At 38.6% G+C, this 15000-nt stretch overlaps 1 protein-coding gene across 7 annotated transcripts in view; it reads right to left on the bottom strand.

Moving 5' to 3' along the window:
• Window positions 1-15000, bottom strand: part of arap1 (ArfGAP with RhoGAP domain, ankyrin repeat and PH domain 1) — a 95479-nt gene that overhangs the window by 11083 nt on the left and 69396 nt on the right. For 6 of the 7 annotated variants that reach the window (XM_079886479.1, XM_079886477.1, XM_079886478.1 and 3 more), the window contains 7 exons: window positions 12903-13008; window positions 12664-12811; window positions 11274-11360; window positions 4077-4145; window positions 3378-3495; window positions 3184-3297; window positions 982-1127 (listed from right to left, as the gene is read on the bottom strand). In XM_079886479.1, coding sequence (XP_079742605.1) covers window positions 982-1127; window positions 3184-3297; window positions 3378-3495; window positions 4077-4145; window positions 11274-11360; window positions 12664-12811; window positions 12903-13008 — 788 coding nt within the window. The remainder of the gene's footprint in view (window positions 1-981; window positions 1128-3183; window positions 3298-3377; window positions 3496-4076; window positions 4146-11273; window positions 11361-12663; window positions 12812-12902; window positions 13009-15000) is intronic. The other variant, XR_013822776.1, reaches the window with a different exon arrangement.

The following is a 15000-nucleotide window of genomic DNA, read 5'->3' on the forward strand; positions in this document are numbered from 1 at the left end:
AAACGTAAAATTCTGTAACTTTTTTCACTTCAGCAATAATCTGCCTAATGTCGTCTCTGAAAAGAGATCAAACTTCAGTCTGTCGCTCTAAAGCGTTCAAGATTGACCACAGTTTAAGTTTAAGAAATGTAATTTTCAGGTCTATGCTCAAAAAGTGAATAAATGGATTATAAATACAGCGCAAACATAATTTAGTACCATAAAATCCCCTAAAAATTCTAAATATTAAATAAAAAAACATTATCAAACTAAAATATAGTACATTAATTTCATTGAAATAAAAAACACAAGCGAAACACCAGAGGGTTAAGCTCTATATACAGCAGCCGTGTTGAGAACATGATGTTTATATGTGCAGAATATTTCAGAATATTGCAGTAGGTTTTCTGAATATGGACTATTTATTATTTCATTCAGTCCGAGTGTTTTGATTCCTGTTTTTCTGTCCTCAAATGTAAGACCTCTTGAAATGATAGTTAAGATTTTTTTCTTTTTGTGTTGTGCAACAATTAATCACATCCAAAATAAAGGTGTGTTCACATAATATGTGTGTGTGTGTGTGTACTGTGTATAATTATTTTGAATATAAATACACACACATGCATGTATTTAAGAAATATATAGACTGTATATATAATTTATATTATATATAAATAAAAAAATGTTCTTAAATATATACATGCATATTTGTGTATTTATATATATATATACAAAATAATTATATACACAGTACACACACACATATTATGTGAACACAAACTTTATTTTGGATGCGATTAATCGTTGCCCAGCACTAATTATTTTTTATGAACTTAAATTTGATACAAATAAATGTAAGAGTTTTCAAGGATCAGCTGGTGTGTGTTCGGTCAAATACATCATGACCACGCCTTTGGTGCACATTATATTAGTCCAGGTTTGAAGTTGTCTTTTAATAAAACAGATGTGTGATATGACACACACACACACACACACTCTTACCCGGACTTCTTTGTAGAGTCTGAGAGAGGTGCTGGTGAGGATGAAGTATCGGTCATTAAAGCTGCCGGAGCTCAAACCCAAACCCAGCAGACTCCTCTCCTCTCTGAACTTCATCATGCCGTGCTTCGACACCTCCACTTTACTGGCTGCAGGACACACACACACACACACACACACACAAAATCAGGAAATATAGTGGCTATAATAAACAAAACAAACAAAACACACTCAAACACTCTCTCACACACTCAATCAGGAAATATAGAGACTATAATAAACAAAACACTGCACGTTACCTGATCTACACAAATCTATTCTAACTAAAGCTTATTAATAACGTATGTATTATTTAACACAACTGATGACTCTCAGCCAGGAGGCTCAGCGAACGTCCCCGGACTGACTCCGGTTATGCCAAGCTCTAACATATAAAACTGCAAGAGAATTAAATCATGAACGACACTGAACTTGTCACGGAAATCTGCACATTCACCTCTTAAAACCTCTGCGATCCTGACATTTAATGTAGAAAAAAGTCCCAATAGAATAAAACTGCCTTTGAATATTACTGGTCTTGGAGTCAGAAAGGTGTAAAATACATGACTTTATGACTAGTGTTCCCAGCTGAAGCTGCTCTGATTAATCTCCCCAAACTAATGCATGATGGGTAAACACAACATTGATTCTGGAAACCAGAGTTGCTTTACTCTGAAACAGAAACATGATAATATTGGCCTTGATTTCTGCTCAGAATGATACAATATTATAACGACAGATACAGTGATCTGTTACAGTCTGACCAATGAGAGCACGGTTTACTCACATGTGACTAACTCTAAGCGAGTTCAGAAATGCTGCCTTGTGAAAGAGAATCGAGACAAGAACAAATTGCATCATTGTAACTATTTTAATCCCTGTTTCAGATCAAAGACAACTGTCTGAAAACGCCCTAACCTCAGTAAACAAACACACACACACACAATCACACACAAAAAAAAACACTCACATAAACAATCAGGAAATAAGTGACTATAATAAACAAAACACTCTCACTCACTCACTGACTGACTCACTCACCGACTCATTCACTCACTGACTCACTGACTCACTCACTGACTCACTGACTCACTCACTCACTCACTGACTCACTGACTCACTCACCGACTCACTCACTCACTCACTCACTCACTCACTCACTGACTCACTCACTGACTCACTCACCGACTCATTCACTCACTGACTCACTGACTCACTCACCGACTCACTCACTCACCGACTCACTCACTCACCGACTCACTCACTCACCGACTCACTCACTCACCGACTCACTCACTCACTCACTCACTCACTGACTCACTGACCGACTCACTCACTCACCGACTCACTCACTCACCAACTCACTCACTCACCGACTCACTCACTCACCGACTCACTCACTCACCGACTCACTCACTCACCGACTCACTCACTCACCGACTCACTCACTCCCTCACCGACTCACTCACTCACTCACCGACTCACTCACCGACTCACTCACTCACCGACTCACTCACTCACCGACTCACTCACTCACCGACTCAACTCACCGACTCACTCACTCACCGACTCACTCACTCACCGACTCACTCACTCACCGACTCAACTCACCGACTCAACTCACCGACTCACTCACTCACCGACTCACTCACTCACCGACTCACTCACTCACCGACTCACTCACTCACTCACTCACTCACCGACTCACTCACTCACTCACTCACTCAACTCACCGACTCACTCACTCACCGACTCACTCACTCACCGACTCACTCACTCACTCACTGACTCACTCACTCACTCACTGACTCACTCACTCACTCACTGACTCACTCACTCACTCACTCACTCACTCACTCACTCACTCACTCACTCACTCACTCACTCACTCACTCACTCACTCACTCACTCACTCACTCACTCACTCACTCACTCACTCACTCACTCACTCACTCAACTCACCGACTCACTCACTCACCGACTCACTCACTCACCGACTCACTCACTCACTCACTGACTCACTCACTCACTCACTCACTCACTCACTCACTCACTCACTCACTCACTCACTCACTCACTCACTCACTCACTCACTCACTCACTCACTCACTCACTCACTCACTCACTCACTGACTCACTCACTCACTCACTCACACACTCTCTTACCCAGGTACACCAGCATGGCCTCCATGGAGAAGTGCTTCTTGACGAGTAAGTGACTTTCGGATCCCAGAGAATGAAAGATGGGCAGAACTCTCTCCTGATAGTGCAGCGGGCGCTCTGAGACACACAAACACACACATGAAACCCCTCTCTCACACACACACACACACTCTGAGCTGCATCAGTGTATCAGTCACTCACCCGTCTCCTCCTTCTCACCTCGAAGCAGCACCAGTAGTCCTTCTCCTTCACGCTGACTTTCCGCCGGTCCAGGACCTCAAAGGTCAGTTCTGCTGATGTCATCGCGGCGGGAATCTGCCCGGGGTCAAAGGTCACACGTCAGAAACCACTCTAACCGTCTCGTGAACGAAAAGCAGGACTCGTCTCTTCTACTAAAAGTTTTAAAACTTATTTTTATGTTTTTTTTCCTCATCTCGACTCGACCTCATCACCTGATAATTTACTTCTCTGGCTTTTGTTTGTTTGTTGTTTGTTTTTTATTTCTCTCGCCTTTCTTCTTTCTTATTACATCTTTGACTATTACTATTGATGTATATTATATATTATATACATATACATACATACTGTACATATATAAAATGAGCATTGTTCTACATATATATTAGGAAACTGATAATAGAGATATACACATAATCAACACAATTTTACACACACACTTCACATAATTACACGTTCATCCTACTGTCTGTTTTATGTATTTTGTATTGATGATCGTCTAACTCTGTTTTGTTCTGTGTTCTGTTCTAAAATAAAATAAAAAAGCATTTTTTTTTATATTCTCACTGACTTTATTCATATCTAAGTGTGATGCTGTTCTTGATCTTTTACAATAGAAAGATCCTAAAGGCAGGTCAAAGTTCAAAGGTCAAGCGCACCTTTACATGCTGTTCGGCTGTTCCCATCTTCTCCTCCAGGTAAACCGTGCAGATAAAATCACCACTCCCCTGCACACACACACAGACAGAGACACACACACACATACACACACACACACACACACACACACACACACACACGCGCACACAGACACACACACACACACACACACACACAGACACAGCGATTACTGCTGGGTTTCAAGGCAAGTTACATAAAAACATGCCACAAATAAGCATCAAATTCAGTCAGCCTGGGTCGTAGAAACTAATCGAGACGCCATTGGCTTTCTGATCGATTGCTCCTGTCTGCCTCGCTGTCTGCTGTGAGTTTGTTTGCTTCGGTGCTGTAAGCTCCGTCTTAGCCTCGTATTTCTTTCTGTTTTTATATAATTTCTAGTTGTTTATACTACTAAATACAGCTTACCCAACATCTCAGATTAACCTGACATCGCTAGCTTCCGTTATTATTAGCACAACACGCTAGTAATTCGCTAGCCTGTTAACGCGCCACCCGTGCGCTCAGTTATTTTTTATTTTTTTATTTTCTCTCGCGCGCCCGCGCCTTTGAGTTCATAAAAAGCTCAGGTTAGTAAGAATCAGTCAACAAACACGGTGAGTAATGTCTTGTCCTGTTATTGTCACCTGCACTTCATGTCACATGTTTAGCATAGCCTTCTCTGTCGGCAATATAGGATTTATATGTGATAAATGCAAGGAGACAGTTAGGCTGACAGAGAAGATTTCAGAACTAGAGACACGCATCCAAACTTTAATTGAGGATAGTAAGAGTGCTAGTGCTTTAGATGTTTTGGATGCGCATAGAATAGAGAACTCTTTACATGACGCGGTTCTGGCTGAAGTAGAGCCTGTGCAGCCGGGCAAATGGGTGACAGTGAGGGATCGCTCTAGTCGCGGATCTAAAAACCACTCTTCCGTTCCGATTACCATAACAAATAGATTTGCCCCGCTCAGTGAAACACCCACTGAGAATGATTGTGCCCTAGTTATTGGCGATTCTATCACACGGAACGTGAAAATAGAGACACCAACCACCATAGTCACATGTTTGCCGGGAGCCAGAGCGCCTGACATCAAAGCAAATTTAAAAGTGCTGGCTAATGCTAATCATAAATTCTCTAAGATTATTATTCACGTCGGCACTAATGATGTTCGACTCCGCCAATCGGAGATCACCAAAATTAATATTAAAGAGGTGTGTGAACTTGCAAGTACGATGTCAAGGACTGTAATTTGCTCTGGCCCCCTTCCTGTTCGCAGGAGTGATGAGATAGTTAGTAAATTATGTTCACTGAATCGCTGGCTGTCTCAGTGGTGTCCGCTTAATAATATAGAATTCATAGACAATTGGAAAAGTTTTTGGGGCAACCCTGACCTGTTGAAAAGAGATGGTATTCATCCCTCCTGGGATGGTGCTGCTCTTCTCTCTAGTAATATGGCACATAGTCTTAGAGCTCAAACATGACAATCTGGGGCTCAGGTCAGGAAGCAGACAGACTGGCTAAACCGACCGTCTGCTAGCGGCCTCGCGTCACCCAGGTCAGATAAATCCCATCACATAGAGCCTCTTTCACCTAGCTACCATCATATAGAGACTGTGTCTGTTCCCCGAATTTGGAAATCCAAAAAACGTCCAAACCCATCTAAGGTTAAAAATTTAATTGATGTTCAACAAATAAAAAACAGATATAATACAGATGAGCAAATGCTAAAGCTTGGGTTGCTGAATATTCGATCCCTTACTCCAAAAACACTCATTGATTATGATTACTGACTATAATCTAGATGTGCTGTGTTTGAAAGAAACCTGGCTAAAACCAAACGATTACATTACTTTAAATGAGTCCACCCCGCAAGATTACTGTTATAAACATGAGCCTCGTCCGAAACGCAAAGGGGGAAGTGTTGCTGTAATTTATAGTAATATTTTCAAAACCACTAAGAAATCAAGTTTTAAATATAATTATTTTGAAGTGTTGGTGCTTAATGTAAAAATATATAGTGTAAACAATAAATCACGTTTGAGATTTGTGCTGGCTACTGTATACAGGCCACCAGGGCACCATACAGACTTTATCAAAGAATTTGCGGACTTTCTATCAGAATTAATATTGACTGCAGATAAAGTACTAATTGTTGGTGATTTTAATATACACATCGATAATGAAAAAGATGCATTGGGATTGGCATTTAAAGACATTGTAAATTCAATTGGAGTTAGACAACACGTGTCAGGACCTACTCATCGTCGTAATCATACTCTAGATCTAATATTATCACATGGAATAGATGTTGATGCCGTTGAAATTCTGCAGCAGAGCGATGACATCTCAGATCATTATCTAGTCTCGTGTAATTTGCATTTAGCCAAGGCTGCAAAGCCGACTCCGTGTTACAAATATGTGAGACCTATCACTTCTGCCACTAAAGATTGCTTTATTAATAATCTTCCTGAGCAGTTTCACCATCTCAGCATCCCAGATAGCTTAGAAGAACTCGATATTACAACAGAAACTTTTAACTCTCTCTTTTCCAGCACTTTAGACACAGTTGCTCCGTTGCGCTTAAAGAAAATTAAAGAAAATAGTCCAACGCCGTGGTACAACGAGCACACTCGGGCCCTTAAGAGAACAGCCAGAAAAATGGAGCGCAACTGGAAGAAAACAAAACTAGAGGTATTTCGCATTTCATGGAAGGAGAGCTCGATTGCTTACAGAGAGGCTTTAAAAGCTGCTAGATCTGCTTATTTTTCAACACTATTAGAAGAAAATAAACATAATCCTAGGTATTTATTTGAAACGGTGGCTAAACTAACGAAAAATAAAGCTTCAAGCACCGAAGTTTCCAAGCAACACAGCAGTAATGACTTTATGAACTTCTTCACTTATAAGATTGATAATATCAGGGAGAAAATTATAACTATGCAACCGTCTACTACAGTATCGCATCAGGCAGTGCATTGTAGTCTCCCTGAGGAAAAATTTGATTCATTTATTGCTATAGGAGAGGAAGAATTTACTAAACTCGTTAAATCATCTAAATCTACAACATGTATGTTAGACCCTATACCGACTAATCTACTGAAAGAGATACTTCCAGAGGTCATAGATCCTCTTCTTAATATCATTAATTCTTCTTTGTCTCTAGGATACGTACCAAAAACCTTTAAGCTGGCTATGATTAAACCGCTTGTTAAAAAACCGCAACTTGATCCTACAGAATTAGTCAATTACAGGCCGATCTCGAATCTACCTTTTCTGTCAAAGATATTAGAAAAAGCAGTGTCTTCACAACTGTGTTCCTTTCTTGAAAGAAATGATATCTGCGAGGATTTTCAGTCAGGATTTAGACCGTACCATAGTACTGAGACAGCACTCGTTAGAGTCACACATGATTTGCTCTTATCATCCGATCGTGGTTGTGTCTCTCTATTAGTGTTACTCGATCTTAGTGCTGCATTTGACACCATTGACCACACCATTCTTTTAAATAGACTCGAAAACTATGTTGGCATTGCACTAGCATGGTTTAAATCATACTTATCTGACCGTTATCAGTTTGTAGCAGTAAATGAAGAGATGTCTTATCGATCACAAGTTCAGTATGGCGTACCACAAGGTTCAGTACTAGGACCGCTGCTGTTCACTCTGTACATGCTACCCTCACACACACACACACACACACACACACACACACACACACACACACACAAACACACTCACACAAACACACACACACACACACACACACACACACACACACACACACACACACACACACACACACACACACACACACACACACACACACACACACACACACACACTCTGTATGCTACCCTTGGGAGATATCATTAGGAAACATGGCATTAGCTTTCACTGTTATGCCGACGATACTCAGCTGTATATTTCTTCAAAACCTAACGAAACTTACCAATTCACAAAATTAACAGAATGCATAGCTGATATAAAAAACTGGATGACTCGTAATTTCCTACTACTAAATTCTGAAAAAACAGAGATTCTAATTATTGGACAAAAAACTTCCTCACGTAATAACCTAGAATACTGTCTAACACTTGATGGCTGCTCTGTCAAGTCTTCGTCGTAGGTTAGGAACCTGGGTGTGCTCTTTGATACCAATCTTTCATTTGAAAGTCACGTGTCTAGTATCTGTAAAACTGCATTTTTCCATCTTAAAAATATATCTAAATTACGCCATATGCTCTCATTGACAAATGCGGAACAATTAGTTCATGCGTTCATGACCTCAAGGCTAGATTATTGTAATGCTCTACTGGGTGGTTGCCCTGCACGCTTAATAAACAAACTACAGCTGGTTCAAAACACAGCAGCTCGAGTTCTTACCAGAACCAGGAAGTATGACCATATTAGCCCGGTTCTGTCAAAACTGCACTGGCTCCCCATTAAACATTGTATACATTTTAAAATATTGCTGATGACTTACAAAGCACTAAATGGTTTAGCTCCGCAGTGCTTGAGCGAGCTCTTAACGCATTATAGTCCTTCACGTCTATTGCGATCTCAAAATTCCGGCCAGTTGATAATACCTAGAATATCTAAATCGACTGCTGGCGGTAGATCCTTCTCCTATTAGCACCAAAACTCTGGAACAGTCTTCCTACCATTGTCCGGGAAGCAGACACACTCTGTCAGTTCAAAGCTAGACTAAAGACACATCTCTTTGACCTAGCGTTCACATAATACATTATAGACTTCTATAATTCAGTGTTAGGCTGCATAGATTAGGTCAGCTGGAACCGGGAACACTTCCCAAAAATCCTGATGTACTCGTTACATCATGAGAAGAATGGCATCTACGCTAATTTTAGTGTCTTTGTTTATCCCGAGGTTTTCCGGCAGCCTGCCGGATCCAGGCCGTATCCAGATCTGATGAAGGACCTTCGCCTGGACCGATGACAACGCAGTGCTGAAGTGCCAACTAGTCTCTCCCTATGGAGGATCCCACTACCACTCTACAGATAAAGCGTCGTCGGGAAAATTCGTTTCGCGTTCCTACCCGAAGTAACAAAATAAAATAAAATTCTGTATCAAAATTATAAGGAAACACCAGTACTTTGTTTAGGCTTGGCCTGTAGGGAATTCCAAACCTGCGTATATTCAAACGCACATAACTATAGAACCAATTCTTAATGCGCATGTGAACGCCATCAGTGTTTCTCACAGGTTCGCGTTTAACCCTCTGGGGTCTGGGGTGTTTTTGGGGTCCTTGAGATGTTCTGACATGCCCTGACATTTGTGCTTTTTTCAGTTGCTTATAAACATATTAATGGCAAAACAAAATTACACACTATTTAGCACAAACAGGGCTACCATAATATGTGAGCAACAAGAATGTACATGTCTGCATTTTTGAGAGAATAATGTTTATGCGTGGTTATTGAAAAAACTAAAAACTAAAGTTTCTGAAATAAGGCCACAAAACACATACTAAATATGTGGCAATAAGACTTTTGACTAATGGATTTCATCGCCTAGTGTTTTTCTTCAAAATGATATGAAAATCATCCTGCCTAATCATCCACAAAAAAACGATACATTGATTTTAGTTTTGTGAAACACTTTTAGTTTGGAAAGCCAATATGCGGATGGGGCGTAAACGCTCCAACAGCATCATGCATATGTAGTAGTTCACACCTGGTGAGACTACGTCCCTGCATACTTAATGAGCCATTCATTCAGGTGACGTGTCACCTATTAGCTAACTTAAATATACAAGCTTCATAAAAATGATCATTCTAGGAGAAAATTTCAGATGGCATTTAGAGGCTTTTGCATCTGAACTCTTCATATATACACACACACATATATATATGCATGCACATACATACTTTATAATCTTTTCAAAACTAGTCAACGTCTTTCAAAACTAAAGTATACATTTTATCATACGTATTTCATAGTAAAGGATTCATTAGTTAGTTGATGACTTTATTTTTGACAAAACACATACAGTATATATTCCTCATCTCAGTATAGCAATAGAGTTTGCTAAAAGCTGTTCATTCAATACAGCAGTATTTGAAAATCGATCATATTTTGTAAAATTACATTTATATTTGCATTTATGTCAAAACCTAGACACTTTTAAACATCAAAAGGACATTTATTAATATGTATTCGTGTCAAAATGACAAATAAACAGATTTTCCTATTCAATTTTGCATGGAAACGCTTCCAAGACGCTTGCGTGTCGCGTGAAAAATAGGCGTCGGTTCTATTTCTAGAATGCACGCGTTTTCCACGCGGCTCGTGCCGCGCCTGAGACGCGCGTCTCACACAGGCAGTGTGCAAACTCTAAACTGTTAACATGGATGGGAGCCGAAATAAAAACGGACACGCCACGCAGCTGAGACGCTTACGCCACGCATCCAGTGTTTCACCGGCCTTATCCAGCGGATGTGGGCGTTTCACAGGTTTGTATGGATCGCCTCACATTTGCGTTTGAATAGCGCGGTCTCCGTAGGCGGAGTCACATTAAAACTTAATTAGCTGAGATGAGAACGACTGACATCTCTCTCTTTACATACATATTATATAAACTGTGAATATTAGTTTTTTATAAAAATTACTTCATTTGAAAGAAGATAATTCAAGCTTCATGCCTGTGTGACTGTATGCCTGTTTGACTGAGTATTCGCTGAGTTACAGTTCATTTTCGGACGCGTTTCAGAATTGACTTCACTGACGGAGAGTAGGCAGAACTCGCATCATGTTTATTTTTCTTTATTTGGCGAAAAGCACAACACTTTGTTTTTATTATGAGCATACACAAAAAAAATACACACTAAACAGGATCGATTGATGTATAACACAAGCATATAAGATAAAAATTAATTTTTTTTTTTTGCACTCATACGAAAAAAAACGAGCCTATCGCGCCGGCGCGATAGCCGACCTCAGGGGGTTAAAGTCTGTGTAGAGAGAATGGTGTCGTCTTAGCGGCCCCTAATTTAATAACACATGATCGTTGCGACGGAAGCGAATCAATCAAAACTATATACCGCTATAAAGCCAAAACAATCTCTGTTACCTTAAATTATACGTTTATCTCTGTAAAGCTGCTTTGAAACAATCTACATTGTTAAAAGCGCTATATATATATGAAGATGACTTGACTTGACTTGACTCTCACCGTTCCAGCTTTAGGCGTGAGATTGTCTCTGAGCTTTATGATGTATGTGATCTCATCTAACTGCTTCTTCAGCTGCTGCTCGTTCACCTGCAACACACACACACACACACACACACACACACACAAACACACTGCAGGTCATACTCTAGTCCACAAGTTTTCAAACCCTGAGTCACGAGACTTGAAAAATGGGTCGCCAGGATGAATTAAGAAAAATGGATTTACATTAAAGGTGCATAACGCAAGTCTCTGAGTTTTTGCAGAACTATGCCCCCCTCTGGCGACAAATGAAACTGCAGCACTGCAACTGAACGCGCATGACGTCACGCCCAGTCTCAAATGCGGCCCGAATCCCTCTTATTTATTTTACTGTACAGGATTATAGAGGCAATCGCAGTGATCAGAGAAGGTCTCATTCAGCCCATCAGGCAATTGTTTAAGCATGAATGGGTTAGAATAACGGGTATTTTTAACATTAAAAGTTGCATAATGCACCTTTAAAAATTAAATAAATGTGGTTATTTTGTATGTAGTTTGGGACTGATATTTAATAACTTAAACTCATAGGCCTACTGTATATTTATCAGCATTAGTCATATTCTTACAATTGATGAGTATGTTAAGTAAAGGGGAAGAGGACTTGTGTGTGTCAACTATTTTTGTATAAACAAATATAGGCCTTTTATACACTATAGGCCTATTATAATAAATGTGTATATATAAATATATTAAAATATGTATATATATATAAAATTATATATATATATATATATATATATATATATATATATATATATATATATATAAATAGATTATTTATATAATTCCTTGATGACTATGGAGAAATGTGGGTTGAGAACCACTGGTATAAAGCTATTCAAAACATCATTCAATGTAAATTGTAATCATCTTAAATAATAATCGCAATTACAATTTCAAGGCAACAATCGACAATTATGATTTTTGTCATAATTGTGCAGCCCTATACTCTAGTTTCACCAATAGATGGCGCTGATGATCATTTGTCACTTCTTAACAAACAAGTATTCATTACTTCAATGAGCTCATTGTTTCTGCATTAAATTATTACATTGTTAAAATTAATACATTTTTAACTGTGATTTTGTATATTCATTTCTGAAATACATAACTTGTACAGTTTCCTCTGATAACAGATCACTGTAAACTGTGATGTGTACTCATGCACTTTCTGTAAAGCTGCTTTGAAATGATGTGTGTTGTGAAAAGCGCTATACAAATAAACTTTCTCATCATCTTCTCATCTCATCAACTCTACACAGAATCTAATGATCTGGAACAGCATGAATGTTGTGTAAAAATACAAATTTCCCTATCAGGAACAATAAAGTATATTTCATTTCATATTTACGTGGAATATAGTGACGTAGTGTTGGATGAGGTCCTCGATGACCCGTCCGGCGCTGTAGTCCTGCCCGTCCACCTGGAACAGCGTCGGCCCTAACACGATCGCCAGATTATGCACATTCATCTGATTGAGATCCGCAAACCGCTGGACGCTGCACACACACACACACACACACACACATCAGAGACTGAAAGCAGAGCGGCGAGGAAGTGTGTGTGAGAAAGAGGAAGTGTGTGTCTCACCAGTATAAATGATTAACTAGCGCTCGTAGTGTCGCCTGGTTCACTGGGGGAAGATTGCTGAAGAGAAGACGATACTGAGAGATGCGACTGCTCTCATCTGAAACACCTGCGCACGCACACACACACACACACACACACACATTAATCATCTGCTGATGATATCTATCATTATTAATAACCAGTGTTTGGGAAAGTTACTTTGAAAAGTAATGCATTACAATATTGCTTTACCCCATTAAAAAGTAACTAATTGCATTACTAATTTACTTTTTAAGAAAAGTAATGCGTTATGTTACTTTTTCCCCACCAGGACTTGTTTTTTTTATAAAAAAAAAAAAAAAGTTATATTTTTGGGCAAATGTAAAGACCCTTTCACACCAAAGGTGAAATATGTCTCAGGCTCGAAGGAAATGCAGATTCACGCGTGTTCAGAAGAGTACAGTAGAGGTACAGTACAGTATTGAACAGTAGAGGGCGCCGCTCAAACAAACCTTTCAGCTGCTGTTCTGGATAACAGAAGAATTGGATGCAGGAGAATAAATTTGAACACTTACTTCACCAATAAAAAAAAAAAAAAAGTGAGATTAAATGCTAAAATGTATGTTTTATTTAACATATTTAGTTACTGGATGTTTGCTAGGGCTGGGCAATATGGGCTAAAAAAAAATCCCAGATTTTTTCACAAAAAATCTGATTTAAGATTTAAATAGAATTTTTTCCCCCCCTACTTAAAATCAATCTGCAGATGACAAAGAAATTCTTCAAAACAAGTTTTAACTTAATTTTGTTTTGATTTTCCCTTCTGGGATTTGATCTGATTTCTTAAAGTGGAATCAGGAACAACAAGCCAAAAAGACAAGAAGGCAGACCCTGCCTTTCTAAACAGTGAAAATGTAACATAACATAACGTAACATAACATAAAATGGGTGGATTGGGATTGGGGGGATGTAAAAAAAAAAGTGTATTGAAAAAAACCATTTGGTAACCACACAGAATTTTGTTACGTTTAGTAATAACACAATGTTTACATGGTACAATGACTGGTATGCTACTGTTTTTAATTAAAGTCTTGTGATTTGATTCTGATCTTGATTCAATATCGATTCCTTTGGATAAATATTAGGTACAGTAGATACGTTAATGTGTTATGTTAATTTTTCTAAAAAAAACATCTCACCTAATGCTGTAAACATACAGAGCCCTGTCAGCTGGTATTATTATTATAGGTTAAAAATAACATCTCAAATTAAATATGCGTTTTTTATAATAACAACTTCATAATATTTTAATGATATAGGTAAAAATATAATATGTAATATAATTATCATATTTAGAAAAATGCTCCTCTCTATAGCAATTTTTTTAGTCCAACTAACGTGCTATGGTCATTATGGAAGCTTGTTTCCGCCACAGAATAAAACATTTTAAAAGATAATTGCGACTTTTTATCTCAATATTGCGAGTTTACATCTCGCAATTCTGACTTTATTTCTCAGAATTGCGAGATATAAAGTCAGAATTGCGTGAAATAAAGTCGCAATTGCGTCTTATAAAGTCCGAATTCTGACTTTTTTTTCTCGCAATTGCAACTATTTCACGCAATTCTCACTTTATATCTCGCAATTCTCAATTTATATCTCGCAATTCTCACTTTATATCTCGCAATTCTCACTTTATATCTCGCAGTTCTCACTTTATATCTCGCAATTCTCACTTTATATCTCGCAATTCTGAGAAAAAAAGTCAGAATTGTGAGATAAAAAGTCGCAATTATTATTATTTATTTATTATTCAGTGGCGGAAACAAGCTTCCATAGGTCATTAATGGCTTTCCTGAGGTAAATGTAACGTTGCGTGACGTGTTGTTCCCATTTTATTCATTTTGAGGAATCCTGAATCAGTTTTTTGTGCAAGTACTAATGCAAATGCTCACATTTAGTCTAGAACTACAATAAACATCATGTTCACACACACACACACACACACAACCAAATAAAGTAATCCGATTGCGTAACTCAAGTTACTTGAGACTCAATGTATAGAAAAGTAATGTAGGAACTGGATTCGCTTTAAATATATGCATATAAAACGCTATTA

This window comes from Squalius cephalus, assembly GCF_949319135.1.
Source record: "Squalius cephalus genome assembly, chromosome: 11".
Taxonomy (NCBI): domain Eukaryota; kingdom Metazoa; phylum Chordata; class Actinopteri; order Cypriniformes; family Leuciscidae; genus Squalius; species Squalius cephalus.